At 41.8% G+C, this 18874-nt stretch overlaps 1 protein-coding gene and 1 pseudogene across 1 annotated transcript; both read left to right on the top strand.

The window, feature by feature from the left end:
- Positions 1 to 4559: 4559 nt before the first annotated feature.
- On the top strand, positions 4560 to 5513 carry LOC116522502 (olfactory receptor 6C3-like). Its single transcript, XM_032237422.1, has one exon. It carries the CDS (start codon positions 4560 to 4562, stop codon positions 5511 to 5513), a length of 954 nt encoding a protein of 317 aa, XP_032093313.1.
- A 7387-nt stretch (positions 5514 to 12900) lies between these two features.
- LOC116522696 lies at positions 12901 to 13851 on the top strand (annotated as a pseudogene).
- Positions 13852 to 18874: the final 5023 nt, after the last annotated feature.

Consider the following 18874-nt stretch of genomic DNA (forward strand, 5'->3'; position numbering starts at 1 on the left):
TTTTTGAAACCCACCACTGGAGGGGGGAATAGAAAGGAGTAGAATTGTGGAATGTGTTGTTTTCGCATAATGCATTCAAGGCTTGCAGATCAACACAGAGACGAACCCCACCGTCTTTCTTTTCTCTGAAGAGCACTGGGGCTGCTACTTTCAACTTCGCTGGTTCAATAAATCCCCGTTTCAAATTGATGTCTATGTAATTCCTCAATTCAACCATCTCTTTGGGGGGTCATGGAGTACATTTTCGGCTTTGGTAAGTTAGCCCCCGATTTGAAGTCTATTGCACAATCTGTGGGCCGGTGGAGAGGGAAGATAGTTGCAATCTTCCTCACTGAACACCCCCCGCTAAGTCCCAGTAGTCTTTTGGTACTTGTTGAATCCCTGGAGGTTTGGTGTCTACCGCAGGTGCCGCAGGTTCTGGACAGTCTGAGCTGTTGGGTCCCATCGTTCCTGGGTGGCCTTTCGGCTCCACCGGTAGTAGCGGGCCAAAGTAGCAGAACTTTAAGGATTGTTTTGCCTTGGACTCTGATTTAATTCTGCATGATACTTGGAACGCTGACATTAAGCCACTTATAGTAGTCCCATGGCAATATAGGCAACAAATAAATTTAACAAACAAATAAATACGTAATTCCACAAAGGGTGTACATTAATGCAAACAGATAAAGAATGATTGTGTCTTGTTTCAGTAACTGTATGTGCATGCACAAGCACACACATACAAAGACAATAAAATAATCCTTCTATATAGTTGTCTTAAATCAATTTGTGACGGAATGGGTAAAAATGGAGCCTAGACTTCTATAAATAGATAGATGTGGGTTTATATAAACCTCTCATTCTACGTTGGATAGATGATAGATAGATAGATAGATAGATAGATAGATAGATAGATAGATAGATAATAGATAAATGATAGGTAATAGGTGCTAAATAGAAAATAGATAAATGATAGATAATTGGTGATGGATGGATGCATGGATGATTGATAGATGATTGATAGATGATCGATAGATGATCAGATGATAGAAAATAGATAAATGATAGATTGAAGAAAGAGAGCGAGAGAGAGAAAAAGAGAGAGACAGACAGACAGACAGACAGACAAGCAGGCAGACATATGTGGACAGATAGATAATTAATTTTAAAAAATCAGAAACTTTGGAGACAAATCTCCCTCTATTTGGGTTTCATATTACCCAAATTCTTCATATATGTCCACAGTATAAGATTTTTCTCCACTGGATAGTGAAAATGGAAAGATTGACTGTATATTCCTTGCAGTCATCTGTTATTAGCACTCTGTCTGAGAGTCCTTGAGACCTCTTGGCTGAGCTAATGACCAGATGTCTCCAAAGGATATAAATGACCATTCTCCACCCTTCAGTCAGAACTGAAGAAGCTTCTTAGATAAAAAATGAAACCTCTTCACGTAAAACCAAGAAAATCCAATTCTTTGAAAAAAGGACCTGGGGGACAATCATGATAGCCCTGAAGCCATTTTGTCGACATCTTTAGAACTTCCACAGCAAGTGGAACTGTAGGAACATTAGTCGTGAGGTAGAGATAACTCGGGGATGGGTAGCCAATATAACATTCTTTCTCATAGGTGCCAAGGATGTTCAACCAGGTGTTGGAAGGGCATGGAGCATTGCCAGCTGGAGTTGGAACACTGACCTGATTGGACCATAGGATGTACCTGGAGGGCGGGGGCTTTGGACTTTGATTTGGCTGGGGAAAATCTGAGTCCTTCAGAGTTGGGTTTTCACTAGTTGGGCCAATACGGATTCCCAAATAAATACATTCTTCGAGGAAACCAGAGACCTCAGTGTTTTGATTGCTTTGGGGGTTGTTACTTGGACCCCTGACACATGATCTGGATAACTGAGAATCTCCATAGACCTGTCTTGGGGTTAGGTGAAAGGAGTCTTTAGGCAGGGGTGGGCTTCAAAAATTTCAACAACGGGTTCTCTGCCTGGTTGCTGAGTGGGCATGGCCATGGTGTGTGTGTGTGGCCTAGTCATCCTCCTTCACCAAGGTGGGGGGCATTTTGACCTTCTCCAGGCCCCGGAGGCTTTCCTTGAGCCCCTGGGAGGATGAAAACTCCCTTCCAAGTCCTCCGTACGTCCTCCGTAGGCTGAATTGGGCCCATTTCCTGCCTTCTGGAATTTCCGGGAGGTCTGTTTTTCCCTTCCCCAAGCTTCTGTGTGCATCCTGCACTTACCTTGCATCCAAAATGGGCTGCTTGGAGACTCCTGGGATGGGCAGGGTGAGGTGGGAGGGTGAGGGTGGGCAGGGCCAGTCAGTGGTGGGATTTGGAGGTTCTCCGAACCAGCCATAATATTAGCAATAGCAATAGCAGTTAGACTTATATACCACTTCATAGGGCTTTCAGCCCTCTCTAAGCGGTTTACAGAGTCAGCATATACCCGCACAGTCTGGGTCCTCATTTCACCCACCTCGGAAGGATGGAAGGCTGAGACAACCTTGAGCCAGTGAGATTTGAACCGCTGAACTGCAGATAACAGTCAGCTGAAGTGGCCTGCAGTACTGCACCCAAACCACTGCACCACCTTGGCTCTCTATTAGCTACAGGTGATCCCAAACCTGGGTGGACCTGTAGCAGCCCTCCCCTGGTCTTTAGTAGAACTAAGGCAGAGTCTATGTTGTTTGATTTCAGGCTATTCCCCAATTTTGAAATTGTTCAATGACGAAGGATTAGCACTCAAGAAGGGACATTAAGATTTGCTCATTATCTATAATAGGAAGTCAGTGTTGGGATTCAAATAATTTAATAACCGGTTCTCTGCTCTAATGATCAGCTCGGTAGGCGTGGCTCGGTGGTTGTGTGACTGGGTGGGTGTCACTCACGTCGATGGGCGCTTCGCCTTAGCTGTTTCAACGTAACAAGGGTTAATGGGAGAGGCAGTTTCTGTAAGCAGGGCAATAAAAATGAGGCTAGAAACAATATCAGAATGGTCCCTTCCTGCCTTCCTTACAGGATTAGCCCTATAAAGTGGAAAAAACGACATGAGATTTCTTCCAACAACCAATTCTCCAAACTACTCGGAAAGTTAACAAAAGGTTCTCCTGAATAGGTACGAACTGGCTGAATCCTACCACTGGAGGAAGTTCTCAAAAGTTTCTCTCTGGATTCTATAGTCTTGAGGTGATTATAATTGTGGAGAAGTAACTCAAGAGACTGCTTCCCCCTTTCCTAAGAGTGCCTAATAGAATCCATTAGGGCCATCAGTGTAGCATTCTCTCCATTGCTTAAAACAAATGCATCTTTTTCTCAGCTTCTCCTGGATGCCTTCTGCAGGTCTCAGGAAAGAATCATTTCTTTGATGCAATCACATCTGCTGTCCTCATATCGCCACACACTCACATTCACCTTTTCTTTTGTGCATGTGAACCGAACTACACTCTAGCATTTAGCAGTTTTTTTTTTTTTTTTTTTTTTTAAAAATAGAGGTTTCCAGTGATGTTTGATGAAGAAAAACCCATGGACCCCAGGATTCTAAAAACCCCATCATTCCATATTTCTCTATTTTAGTACTCTAAGACTGAAGAGATATAAAATGTGAGTATGTGTGACAATTTCCTAGAAGGGCAAAGATTTCTTAGCTTAGGAGGCCAATGAATTGTGTGAAGTCTCTTAGAAATAAGAATAGGAATGTTCTTTATTGGCTAGTAGTAATTGGACACACAAGGAATTTGTCTCTGATGTGTAAGCTCTCGATGTACATACTAGCAACAAAGTGGGAAGTCACAGATCATAAATCATAAGATATAAACAACAAGTGATAAAGGATAAGATACCAATTCTAGAAGGTAGGAAGAAAGATGAGGAGATAAGAAAAAGGAGAAGATCAGAAAACAGGCAGTGTAGGATCTTCTGATTAAGCAGAGGGTTGGACTGAAGGACCTTCAAAACAATACAGCTCTATTATGTAAGTAATAAAAATATTACTACATGGATAAATGTAAAAGAAAAACTTATGTGTAATCTAGAATTAAAAGTCCTAGATTCTCCTTTAAGCATATATAGTTTTCTATAAGTTTTTGCTATGAGATTTAAAAAATATAACCATGTCCTTTCAGTGGTGCAGGATACAAATCACATTTTGAAGGTGTTGGAAGCTAAAGTAGAAATAATTCCAATTAACATTTTTCTGGTGGATTTGTTTAACTTAGTTCATAACTCAATGGGGAATGTTGCATTTCATTATTGGCATTCCTCTTCTGAATTTTGAAAAGCAGTTAGGTGTTTTTTACACCTAAAATCATTAAATGGTTTAATTATTATTATTATTTTGCTATGCCATGTTATAGATTATTAGCCCTCCCCCACCCAACGGGAAGAATTATGTTGTAGAACCAGAAATAGAAAAGTCATTTTCAGGACACTGTTCAACTAAAGAAATTGCATCATATCCAACTTCTTTACTTAGAACAGCCTTTTCAAGGCAGGAGTGCAGTTATTCAGCTGAATATTCATGTTAAGTGGAATCCTTGTTTTCTTCTATTAAATTCCTGATCAGAGTTCTATCGTAACCATGAAAAGTAACGAATCGAGAATCAGCGAGTTCATACTTCTTGGCTTCACAGATATTCGAATGCTGCAGCTCCTTTTTTTTGTCATTCTTCTCTTTGCCTATTTTTCCACAATTACTGGAAATGCTGTGATTATCATCCTGGCTAATATAGACTACCGGCTACAGACCCCAATGTATTTCTTCCTCTGGAATTTTTCTGTTTTGGAAATTGGATTTACCACTGCTGTCATTCCCCAAACTTTGTCCCATCTTTTGACCGGTCACAAAAATATTCCTTATGTTGCTTGCATAATACAGTCTTTCATGTATTTTCATCTGGGTACCACAGAGTTCTTCCTCTTGGCTGTCATGTCCTACGATCGATACCTGGCCATCTGTAACCCCTTACGCTACTCATACATCATGCAAAAGAGTTTATGCACCTTGCTGGTTTTCTGTTGCTGGATTGGAGGCTTCCTACTCATCATGGGTTCCTTTGTGATCCTCTTACAAATTCCAATGTGCGACTCAAACATCCTGGACCATTTTTTTTGTGACAACACACCATTGATCCAACTCCTATGTGGGGACACAAGATTTCTTCAGCTTTTTGGGTTCGTCATCGCTGTGATTTCTTTGCTGGGGACTTTGAGCATTTCAGTGGCTTCCTACATCAACATAATTAAAACCATCTTGACTATCCCATCTGCTACAGGGAGAAAGAAAGCTTTTTCCACCTGTGCCTCTCACTTCATTGTGGTGTCCATCACCTATGGGAGCTGCATCTTCCTTTATATCAGCCCATCCCAGGCAAGCAAAGTGGAGATTGGAAAAATAGTGGCCATTCTCAACACAATTGTTTCCCCTTTGCTCAATCCTTTCATCTACAGCTTGAGAAACCAACAAGTTCAGGAAGCCTTCAAAGATCTGTTGAAAAAGATTGCAGTCTTTATTAAAGGTCCTAGGAAAACCTGAACATGCCGTTCCTTCTGGACTTGGTATATCTTGATTTCTTGTTCAACGAGCTGAAAAATATACAGTTATTTGGTTTTTTGGAGTAGCATTTCCTATGGCCAAAGCTCTATGGTTGACCCTGTTAATTTTGTACACTATACATTGAATTTATCCAGCACTGAGGGTCTGAAAAATGGGGTCTTCATGTTAAATTAGTAACATCTAATAAGCATCATACAAGGGTTTTGTGACTCTTTCTTTCCCCCTAAATCTTAAGAGTAGAGAAAGATTTTTCAAAGTTGGGAGTTGAGGAAAGAGAATTTACTTGGGACACCTGAATGTTTTATACTATAGAGATGTAGAGATAGAAGGGATTTTGGAGGTCTTTTAGTCCAACCCTCTGCTCAAGGCAAGAGATCTTATCCTATTCCAGTCAAAAGATTGTCCAGTCTATGAAAACCTCTAGTAATGGAGCACCCAAAATTATGAGAGGCAAGTTATTCCACTACTAGTAGTTTTTACTATCAGAAAACTTCACCTTATTTCTAGATTGGCCTTTTTGTTTTAACAAGCTTCCTCTTTTCCTTGGTCCATCCCATAAACTTCACATTGATAGGTCCAAATGTATTTTCAAGAATGTTTCCACTCATGATGGTTCTGTCTTTGTTGCGTTCCCATGCAGCTGACACAGAATCAATGCTCTGTGGCATTTAATCACACCGCTATTACGTTCACACAGATAACACCTTCCGAAGATCTTGGATTTCACTATTGAAGGTGGGAATTGGCCACCATTCCAAGCCACTGTTGGGCTCAGCCCTGCATCCTAAGGGTGAGTGTATAAAAAGGAATTGGTGAGTTTGTGAAATCAAGACTAGGATGGACACAGCCATGTTTGTGTTGGAAAGAATGAAAAGAACATGGTTCAACAAATTTGAATCCCTCAATTGCCATTCTGAAGAAGGCTAATGTCAGTTCTTGCTTTGCTACTTGCTTTCGGCTGTCATTGAAACGGGGAGGGTGAGCCATGGCATTTGAGAAGGGAAGTTTAAGTAGCAATAGCAATAGCAATAGCAGTTAGACTTATATACCGCTTCATAGGGCTTTCAGCCCTCTCTAAGCAGTTTACAGAGTCAGCATATCGCCCCCACAGTCTGGGTCCTCATTTCACCCACCTCGGAAGCATGGAAGGCTGAGTCAACTTTGATCCGGCGAGATTTGAACCGCTGAACTGCAGATAACAGTCAGCTGAAGTGGCCTGCAGTACTGCACCGTAACCACTGCGCCACCTCGTCTCTTCAAGTACAGGAGGGGTTGTTAAAAGGGAGTTTTGTTCTCACCATCTAGTGCGCATGTTGGATATAGTGGATGGGCCCGCCAAGGCCAACTGTCCTGCATACCAACCTGATGATGCTTTTTGAAGATGGAACTCACATGACACCTGAAGGATTTGTGGATTGGACCATGGGATGGGGTTACCAGGGGGAGGGGGTTGGGTCACATATTGATATCTATGATTACGCGCGCTTTTATCTCAGATCTTGCTTTGCTTACCCGCTATCTTTTCCTAACCAGGAAAAGGTCTCTTAATTCTGCAAAATGGATTAAGTGGTTTCTTTCTTGGTTGCTGAGGGAGGCTGGCTTGACAGCTAAATTTACTGAGATGTAAAAAAAAAGATGTTGAGACTCAAGAAAGAGTACAGTGAAGAGCAACAGAGGTGATTAGGGAGATCAAGAATGGTTGTTGCATTTGGGCATGTTTAGTTTCAGGAAAAGAAGGACCAGGAGTGACATGATAGCCGTCTTACAATATCTCAGGGGCCCCTACCAAGAAGTGCGGGTTGACTTATTCTCCAAAGCACCTGAAGGCCATACAAGAAGCAATGGATAGAAACTAATCAAGGAGAGAAGCAATCTAGAACTGAGGATAAATTTCCTGATAGAACAATTAATTGGTGGGATGACTTGCCTCCAAAAATTGTGAACACTCCAACCCTGGATGTTTTTAAGAAGCGATTGGACAACCATTTGTCTTAAATGGTATAAGGTTTCCTGCCTGAGAAGGAGGTTGGACTAGAAGACCTCCAATCGCCCTTCCAACTCTGTTATTCTGGGATATGAGGAGATGGGTTCTCACCCAAGAATTCATCTTTGGAAGTTCTCTGATTAAGAAATCACACATTTTATGTTTGTCTTGCATCTGGCTGTCCATTAAAGCCAAATGTATAAAATTGGCCTAATCTACTTGAGGTGGCTATTGGACTTAATATTTGACCCCATTTCCCCCTGTGCTTCCTGCCCCCCCTCCTCTGCCTATCTCTTTAATTCATATTACCGTTCTTATATTTTTATTGGTATTGTTTTATCACATTGCTATTGTTATATCTGTAGTTACGTTTACTGTTATAAGTGTCAGGCCTGCAGTTATACCCCTTTTAGGATCTTTGGCCTGCCACACACTCTCTTATTTCATTATGCTGCTTCATTAGTGTAGTAGTTGGGTGGGGGCAGAGGGTGTTTCCTACCAGTTCGCACCTATTCGGTAGAACCGGTTAGAAGAGGTTCTACCAGTGGACCAGGAAAACAGGCCACACCTACAGAAGAGTTTCCAGAAAATTTTTGAAAACTACCACTGGTACTTGGATATCATTATTCTACACTATCATGCTCATATTTATAAAACTCAGTGCCTCTGTGAAAGGCAAGGATGACTACTGTGTTTGTGGTGCAATCAGAACGTTTCGTGTGTTGAAGTTGTTTTAACGCAAACCAAAGCTGCCTTTTAAAAAACAAGTTTACATCATATTCTTATGCATTCCAGTGCTGTGTGTGAGGTAATTTAAGGTGGTTCTGACAAGTGTCGTCAGCATCTTCATGTTCGGTCACATGGGTGGCAAGCCACTCCCACAAAGGACGCCAAAAGAGCCGAGGTGGCGCAGTGGTTAAATGCAGCACTGCAGGCTACTGCTAGATCAGCAGTTCAGCAGTTCAAATCTCACCGGCTCAGGGTTGACTCAGCCTTCCATCCTTCCGAGGTGGGTAAAATGAGGACCCAGATTGTTGGGGGCAATATGCTGACTCTCTGTAAACCGCTTAGAGAGGGCTGAAAGCCCTATGAAGCGGTATATAAGTCTACTGCTATTGCTATTGCTATACCCACAGAGTAGGTTCGAACAATTTTTGAAACCCACCACTGGAGGGGGGGAATAGAAAGGAGTAGAATTGTGGAATGTGTTCTTTTCGCATAACGCATTCAAGGCTTGCAGATCAACACAGAGACGAACTCCACCGTCATTCTTTTCTATGAAGAGCACTGGGGCTGCTACTTTCGACTTCGCTGGTTCAATAAAGCCCCGTTTCAAATTGATGTCTATGTAATTCCTCAATTCAACCATCTCTTTAGGGGGCCATGGAGTATATTTTCGGCTTTGGTAAGTTAGCCCCCGGTTTGAAGTTTATTATACAATCTGTGGGCCGGTGGGGGGGGGGAAGATAGTTGCAATCTTCCTCACTGAACACCCCCCGCTAAGTCCCAGTAGTCTTTTGGTACTTGTTGAATCCCTGGAGGTTTGGTGTCTGCCGCAGATGCCGCAGGTTCTGCACGGTCTGAGCTGTTGGGTCGCATCGTTCCTGGGTGGCCTTTTGGCTCCACCGGTGGTAGCGGGCCAAAGTAGCGGAACTTTAAGGATCGTTTTGCCTTGGAGTCTGATTTAATTCTGCATGATACTTGGAACACTGACATTAAGCTATTTAGAGTAGTCCCGTGGCAACATAGGCAACAAATAAATTAACAAACAAATAAATACGTAATTCCACAAAGGGTGTACATTAATGCAAACAGATAAGAATGATTGTGTCTTGTTCAGTAACTGTATGTTGCATGCACAAGCACACACATACACAGACAATAAAATAATCCTTCTATATAGTTGTCTTAAATCAATTGTGTTGGAATGGGTAGCCTAGACTTCTATAAATAGATAGGCGTGGGTTTATATAAACCTCTTATTCTACATTGGATAGATGATAGATAGATAGATGATAGATTAGATGATAGATAGATAGATTAGATAGATAGATAGATAGATAGATAGATAGATAGATAGATAGATAATAGATAAATGATAGATAAATGATAGATAATAGGTGCCAAATAGAAAATAGATAAATGATAGAAAATTGTAATGGATGGATGGATGAATGGATGGATGGATGGATGATCGATAGATGATTGATAGATGATCGATAGATGAGGATAGATGCTCAGATGATGGAAAATAGATAAATGATAGATATAAGAAAGAGAGAGAAAAAAAAATATTGAAAGAGAGAGAGAGAGAGGGAGGGAGAGAAAAAGATAGACAGACAGACAAGCAGGCAGACAAATGTGGACAGATAATTAATTTAAAAAATCAGAAACTTTGGAGACAAATCTCCCTCTATTTGGGTTTATATTGCCCAAATTCTTCATATATGTCCACAGATAAGATTTTTTCTCCCACTGGATAGTGAAATGGAAAGATTTACTGTATATTCTTTGCAGTCATCTGGTTATTAGCACTCTGTCTAAGAGTCCTTGAGACCTCTTGGCTGAGCTAATGACCAGATGTCTCCAAAGGATATAAATGACCATTCTCCACCCTTCAGTCCAGAACTGAAGAAGCTTCTTAGATAAAAAATGAAACCTCTTCAAGTAAAACCAAGAAAATCCAATCCTTTGAAAAAAGCACCTGGGGGACAATCATGATAGCCCTGAAGTCATTTTGTCGACATTTTTAGAGCTTCCACAGCAAGTGGAACTGTGGGACATTAGTCGTGAGGTAGGGATAACTCGGGGATGGGTAGCCAATATAACATTCTTTCTCATAGGTGCCAAGGATGCTCAACCAGGTTTTGGAAAGGGCATGGAGCATTGCCAGCTGGAGTTGGAACAGTGACCTGATTGGACCATATGATGGACCTGGAGGGCGGGGGCTTTGAACTTTGATTTGGCTGGGGAAAATCTGTGTCCTTCAGAGTTGGGTTTTCACCAGTGGGCCAATACGGCATCCCAAATAAATATATTCTTTGAGGAAACTCGAGACCTCAGTGTTTTGATTGCTTTGGGGGTTGTTACTTGGACCCCTGACACATGATCTGGGTAACTGAGAATCTCCATAGACCTGTCTTGGGGTTAGGTGAAAGGAGTCTTCAGGCAGGGGTGGGCTTCAAAAATTTCAACAACAGGTTCTCTGCCTGGTTGCTGAGTGGGCATGGCCATGTGTGTGGCCTAGTAATCCTCCTTCACCAAAGTGGGCTGCATTTTGACCTTCTCCAGGCCCTGGAGGCTTTCCTTGAGCTCCTGGGAGGACGAAAACTGCCTTCCACATCCTCCGTACGTCCTCCGTATGTCCTCCATAGGCTGAATTGGGCCCGTTCCTGTCTTCCGGAATTTCCGGGAGGCCTGTTTTTCCCTTCCCCAAGCTTCTGTGTGCACCCTGCAGTTACCTTGCATCCAAAATGGGCTGCTTGGAGACTCCTGGGATGGGCAGGGTGAGGTGGGAGGGTGAGGGTGGGCAGGGCCAGCCAGTGGTGGGATTTGGAGGTTCTCCGAACCAGCCATAATATTAGCTATGGGTGATCCCAACCTGGGTGGATCTGTAACAGCCCACCCCAGGTCTTTAGTAGAACTAAGGCAGAGCCTATATTGTTTGATTTCAGGCTATTCCCCAATTTTGAAATTGTTCAATGAAGAAGGATTACCACTCAAGAAGGGACATTAGGATTTACTCATTATCTATAATAGGAAGTCAGTGTTAGGATTCAATAATTAACAACCGGTTCTCTGCTCTAATGATCAGCTCGGTAGGCGTGGCTTGGTGGCTGTGTGACTGGGTGGGTGTCACTCACGTCGATGGGCGCTTCGGCTTAGCTGTTACAATGTAACAAGGGTTAATGGGAGAGGCAGTTTCTGTAAGCAGGGCAATAAAAATGAGGCTAGAAACAATACCAGAATGTTCCCTTCCTGCCTTCCTTACAGGATTAGCTCTATAAAGTGGAAAAAACGACATGAGATTTCTTCCAACAACCAATTCTCCAAACTACTTGGAAAGTTAACAAAAGGTTCTCCCGAATAGGTACGAACTGACTGAATCCCCACAGGAGGAAGTTCTCAAAAGTTTCTCTCTGGATTCTATAGTCTTGAGGTGATTATAATTGTGGAGAAGTAACTCAAGAGACTGCTTCCCCCTTTCCTAAGAGTGCCTAATAGAATCCATTAGGGCCATCAGTGTAGCAACTACACTCTAGCATTTAGCAGTTGTTTTTTTTTTAAAAAAAATAGAGGTTTCCAGTGATGTTTGGTGAAGAAAAACCCATGGACCCCAGGATTCTAAAAACCCCATCATTCCCATATTTCTCTATTTTAGTACTCCAAGACTGGAGAGGTATAAAATGTGAGTATGTGTGACAATTTCCTAGAACGGCAAAGATATCTTAGCTTAGGAAGCCAATGAATTGTGTGAAGTCTCTTAGAAATAAGAATAGGAATGTTCTTTATTGGCTAGTAGTAATTGGACACACAAGGAATTTGTCTCTGATGTGTAAGCTGTCGATGTACATACTAGCAACAAAGTGGGAAGTCACAGATCATAAATCATAAGATATAAACAACAAGTGATAAAGGATAAGATACCAATTCTAGAAGGTCGGAAGAAAGATGAGGAGATAAGAAAAAGGAGAAGATCAGAAAACAGGCAGTGTAGGATCTTCTGATTAAGCAGAGGGTTGGACTGAAGGACCTTGAAAACAATGCTGCTCTACTATGTAAGTAATAAAAATATTACTACATGGATAAATGTAAAAGAAAAACATATGTGTAATCTAGAATTAAAAGTCCTAGATTCTCCATTAAGTATATATAGTTTTCTATAAGTTTTTACTATGAGATTTAAAAAATATAACCATGTCCTTTCAGTGGTGCAGGATACAAATCACATTTTGAAGGTGTTGGAAGCTAAAGTAGAAATAATTCCAATTAAGATTTTTCTGGTGGATTTGTTTAACTTAGTTCATAACTCAATGGGGAATGTTGCATTTCATTATTGGCATTCCTTTTCTGAATTTTGAAAAGCAGTTAGGTGTTTTTACACCTAAAATCATTAAATGGTTTAATTATTATTATTATTTTGCTATGCCCTGTTATAGATTATTAGCCCTCCCCCACCCAACGGGAAGAATTACGTTGCAGAACCAAAATGGAAAAGTCATTTGCAGGACACTGTTTAACTAAAGAAATTGCATCACATCCAACTTCTTTACTTAGAACAGACTTTTCAGGGCAGGAGTGCAGTTATTCAGCTGAATATTCATGTTAAGTGGAATCCTTGTTTTCTTCTATTAAATTCCTGATCAGAGTTCTATCGTAACCATGAAAAGTAACGAATCGAGAATCAGCGAGTTCATACTTCTTGGCTTCACAGATATTCGGATGCTGCAGCTCCTGTTTTTTGTCATTCTTCTCTTTGCCTATTTTTCCACAATTGCTGGAAATGCTCTGATTATCATCCTGGCTAATATAGACTACCGGCTACAGACCCCTATGTATTTCTTCCTCTGGAATTTTTCGGTTTTGGAAATTGGATTTACCACAGCTGTCATTCCCCAAACTTTGTCCCATCTTTTGACCGGTCACAAAAACATTCCTTATGTTGCTTGCATAATACAGTCTTTCATGTATTTTCATCTGGGTACCACAGAGTTCTTCCTCTTGGCTGTCATGTCCTACGATCGATACCTGGCCATCTGTAACCCCTTACGCTACCCATCCATCATGCAAAAGAGTTTATGCACCTTGCTGCTTTTCTGTTGCTGGATGGAAGCTTCCTCAACATCATTGGTCCTTTTGTAATCTTCCTACAGTTTCCAATGTGCAACTCAACATCCTGGACCATTTCTTCTGTGACAACACACCATTGATCCAACTCCTATGTGGGGACACGAGATTTCTTCAGCTTTTTGGTTCATCACCTCTGTGATTACTTTGCTGGGGACTTTGAGCATTTCAGTGGCTTCCTACATCAACATAATTAAAACTATCTTGACTATCCCATCTGCTACAGGGAGAAAGAAAGCTTTTTCCACCTGTGCCTCTCACTTCATTGTGGGGTCCATCACCTACGGGAGCTGCATCTTCCTTTATATCAGCCCATCCCAGGCAAGCAAAGTGGAGATTGGCAAAATAGTGGCCATTCTCAACACGATTGTTTCCCCTTTGCTCAATCCTTTCATCTACAGCTTGAGAAACCAACAAGTTCAGGAAGCCTTCAAAGATCTGTTGAAACAGGTTGCAGTCTTTATTAAAGGTCCAAGGAAAACCTGAACACACCGTTCCTTCTGGACTTGGTATATCTTGTTCTCTTGTTCAAAGGGCTGGAAAATATACAGTTATTTGGTCCTTGGGAGTAGCATTTCCTATGGCCAAAACTCTATGGTTGACCCTGTTAATTTTGTGGACTACCCATTGAAGTTATCCAGCACTGAGTGGTCTGGAAAATGGGGTCTTCATGCTAAATTAGTAACATCTATAAGCATCATACAGGGGTTTGTATCTCTTTCTTCCCCCTAAATCTAGGACAAAGATTTTTCAAAGTTGGGAGTTGAGGAAAGAGAATTTACTTGGGACACCTGGAAGCTTTAGACCATAGAGTTGTTGAGATCTGCTTATACATATACCTAGTCAAAAGCTGTTCACAAATTAAATAGATGGGGGCAGGGGCAGTCGGAGGTGGTATTTACCAGTTCTTCGAACTACTCAAACTTTCCGCTATTGGTTCTCTAGAACTGGTCAGAACCTGCTGAATACCACTTCTGCCTGTCTCTCTTGATGGGCTGCATTGGAAAGCTATTTATCATGGCGGGCAGAGGGAGGCATTGCGGGGAACAATGTGTTAGGTTTCTGGCTGTATGGGTTTGTTCCTTGTGCTTCCTGCTGAACTTGGAAACTCTGAATGTCTCTGCCAAGTGACCCCATGTGAGTGTATCTCAGTTTGGCCTGGTGGATTAAGTTTGTTTGGTGGACTTATTTGTTGGAGCAACTTTCCTTTTTAATGGACTATTGGTCATTGCCTTGTGGACTAACTTGACCTGCTTGTAGCTGTATTTATTTAGGACAGTTCTGAGGCTGGGTGAAGTGAATTGCTGGGAAACATTAATAATCTCTCTAAACCACACACACACCTCTGTGTGTGTGTGTAAGTGAGTGAGTGAGTGAGTGAGTAAGTGAGGAGTAGGATGTTCTGACCTAGACTTCCCCAGCAGCACGAAGCCAAGTCCTCTTCCCGATAAACCCCTTTTATTTAATTTACAGTGAATTCCTCTCCGGCAAACTCCAGGCCCACAGTCTTTCAAATAAGTTCCTAATTACTGACCTTTATTAGGCTTGGAGATATTGGCCAGGCCAATATCTTTCAGATGCCACACTACTTGGCAAGAATGCAGGAATGAACTAATTGTCTATGTAGGAATATAATCTAACAGTTGGGTTGGCAATATATAAATCATGTAACAATGTTGTACCTGTTTCTTTAAATCATGCTGTAAAATGTGATTGGTTGCTGTTTTCCTCAATTGGCCATAAGAGGGAGCCAGAGTGACTGTTAGCTCTCTGTTCATTAGATACTGGGCTGATCTGATCTGAGTGTTTTTTGGAAGCTGGCTGTGATAAAGTGCCGTGAGCTATTGCTAGCAAACTTTGAGTACCAGACCTGATTATATGATACTGGACTATGTTATTTGGATTATCCCTTAACTGAAAACATTGATGACTGACTGTCTTCTCCGTGTATGACTTGGACTGTTTGATGGACTCTGATACCTCTATTTCCATGAAAGTAAAAGCCTATTAAAACTGCAGTGTCTCTGTATGCTGGTTTGTGTGTTCTCCAACACAACTCTCACAATGCTTCACTGAAAGTACTCACTCTCCCAACGGGGAGCTACCTAACAGTCTCCTGCAAAACACCCCTCCCCTTTCGCTCCTCTTTATTTCCCATGGGAAGGGCCATTCCTCATCCACCTTGGCCTCAACTCTCAGTTGACCCTTGTTCCTTAGCTGTTCCCTTCATCTGCAACTCTGCACATGATCGCACTGGGAACAGGCTCCAGCTGTTCATCTGCCTCACTGATGTCTGACTCTGAAGACAGCTGACAACTGACAGACAGCCCTGGCCCCATCTCTGCCCCAATGCAGAGGCCTCATCAGAGCCTTCCCCAGACTCCAGGACTGGCTCATGTTCCCCCCAACCTCCCAATTTCCTGCCAGCTCTGCTGGCTTCTGTCAGGCTACAACAGCAAGTTGAACCACAGTAAGCCATTGATGAGCACTAAAGTGGAAAGAAGACTCCCAAGGGGTTGTAAGTGGGGGGGGGGGGAATTGACAAAGCCCAGAGGGACATTACCACCACTTGCAAGTCTCAAGGATATTGGAGTTCCATGTGAATAACAGCTATACCTTCATTTACCAATCCAAAGCATTGTCTATGGGGTTAGCCTACAAATAGTGGGAGATTGTTTCATTTATTGATGGGCCTGTTGAATAGGTAGATGTTATGATCTAGGATTCCCTTATAGCACAAAGCCAAGTCCTTATCCTGATAAACCCCTTTTATTTAATTTACAGTGAATTCCTCTCCAGCAAAGTCTTTCCTCTCCCACAGTCTTTCAGGATAGTTCACAATTACCAACCTTTATCAGGCTTGGGGGTGGCCAGACTGATATCTTTCATATGCCCGTAATACTTGACAAGAATGCAGGAATGACCTAATTGCCTCCTGCAAACTCCACCCTTTCACCCCTCTTTATTCCCCATGGGAGGGCCATTCCTCATCCACCTGTGGCCTCACTCTCAAGTTGACCCTTGTTCCTTAGCTGTTCCCTTCATCTGCCAACTCTGCGCAAGTAGACACTGGGAACAGGCTCCAGCTGTTCGTCTGCCTCACTGATATCTGACTCCAAAGGCAGCTGATAATTGTCAGATGTCCCTGGCTTCCTGCCTGCCTATGATGCAGAGCCCTCATCAGAGCCTTCCCCAGACTCCAAGACTGGTCCATCTTCCTCCCAACCTCCACATTGTCTGAATCTGCTGCCAGCTCTGCTGGTTGCTGGCGGGCCACAACAGGGGCAGCACACTTTCTGAATTGTATCCATTCCCCTAACTATGACACTGCACTGCCCCCTTTGCTTCATACTCCATGCTCAAACAATCAGAACCACCTATGAATATCCTCAGGCTGAAATTTTATTGTTTGTCACCTATGTTACAAGAATCTCTCTAGACGGGTTGCATTCCTTTGGGAGTGGCCAGATAAGGCTTCATGGATTCTGAGGAAGGTCAGTCCTAGGCTGCTTATGGTGGCTTAATGAATCCAAGCCTAGCCCTCTCTTTACCCTTTCATCTAATCTAGCTGGCAATTCCCCCACATTTACTGACTGTCAGATGACTATCCAGTGGCTTCCAGATATCTGGGAAAAAGCAAGCAAGCAAACAAACATCATCAAATTAGCAATTGTTAGTATATTATGTGGGCTAACGGGATCTACATTGAGCAATCACTATAAGCATATAATAATATTGATCATATCTATCTATCATCTATCTACTATTATCTGTCTCTGTCTATTTGTCTGTCTATCTTCTATCTATCTATCTATCTATCTATCTATCTATCTATCTATCTATCTATCTATCTATCTATCTATCCACTACAACCATCTATCTTTTTGTCTGTCTGTCTGTCTGTCTGTCTGTCTATCTATCTATCTATCTATCTATCTATCTATCTATCTATCTATCTATATCTATCTATCTATCTATCTATCTGTCTGTCTGGCTTTCTATCTGTCTTTCTGTCTGTCTGTCTCTCTATCTATCATCTATCCACTATTGTCTGTCTGTCTGTCTGCCTGTCTGTCTCTACCTACCTACCTACCTACCTATATATCACCTATCATCTATCCACTATTATCTGTCTGTCTGTCTATCTGCCCACCCACCCACCCACCCACCCCACCCACCACCCATCTATCTATCTATCTATCTATCTATCTATCTATCTATCTATCATCATCTATCTATCTATCTATCATCCATCCATCCATCCATCCATCCATCCATCCATCCATCCATCCATCACATCTACATCTACATCTACATCTACATCTACATCTACATCTACATCATCTATCTATCTATCTATATCTATCTATCTATATCTATCTATCTATCTATCTATCTATCTATCTATCTATATCTATCTTGCTACTTACCTAGCTATTAGCTCTCTATCCCTCTATCTTTATCTTGCCCCATGGGATATACTAGGCAAAATATTCTGACATACGTTTCTGAAATCATTTGCCCTGAGTTGATATCCATCCTACTGAAGGACCCAAATCATTTTCAGGATACATTTTTGGCAGGCATTAGTGTAGTCTACCTATTCGCTAGAACCGGTTTGTCAAATCTACTGAACCGGTTAGAAGAGGTTCCACCAGTGGACCCGGAAAGCAGGCCACACCTACAGAAGAGGTTCCAAAAATTTTTGAAACCCACCACTGGTCCTTGGATATGTATTCTACACTATCATGCTCTATTTATAAAACTCAGTGCCTCTGTGAAAGGTAAGGATGACTACTGCGTTTGTGGTGCAATCAGAACATTGCGTGGTTGAAGTTGTTTTAACGCAAACCAAAGATGCCTTTTAAAAAACAAGTTTACATCATATTCTTATGCATGCCAGTGCTGTGTGTGAGGTAATTTAAGTGGTTCTGACAAGTGTCATCGGCATCTTCATATCCGGTCACATGGGAGGCAAGCCACTCCCATCTGGTCACATGGGCGGCAAGCTACTCCCACAAAGGAGGCCAAACCCACAGAGTAGGTTCGAACAATTTTTGAAGCCCACCACTGGCTATAAAGCACTATGAAGTAGTAGAAAGTGGTAGTCTAAGGGCTATTACTATTGATGTTATTCTGTTATTAAGTAAGATCAGTTATGTAATTCAACGATCATGCAAATAAACAGTTGTCACTCCTTGTTTTGGTAGCTATATGTACGTGCACAAACACGGACATACACAATAAAAAAATCAATTTATCCAATCTCTGTTGGGCAGATGTGGGATGGAATAGTTAAAACTGGAGACTTCAATCCCACATACATTCCTCTTTATTTTTTTATTAACAAACATGTAAAATACACACACAGAAAACCTAGCCATACACCACATTTACACAATACAATACGAACAGGAGCTTCCTGTTCTTTCTAATAGCAATTATCAATCGATACCACTCACCTTATATTATTTCCCCTTCTATTGTATTTCATTTGGATTTCACCATT

This window comes from Thamnophis elegans, chromosome Z, assembly GCF_009769535.1.
Source record: "Thamnophis elegans isolate rThaEle1 chromosome Z, rThaEle1.pri, whole genome shotgun sequence".
Classification (NCBI taxonomy): domain Eukaryota; kingdom Metazoa; phylum Chordata; class Lepidosauria; order Squamata; family Colubridae; genus Thamnophis; species Thamnophis elegans.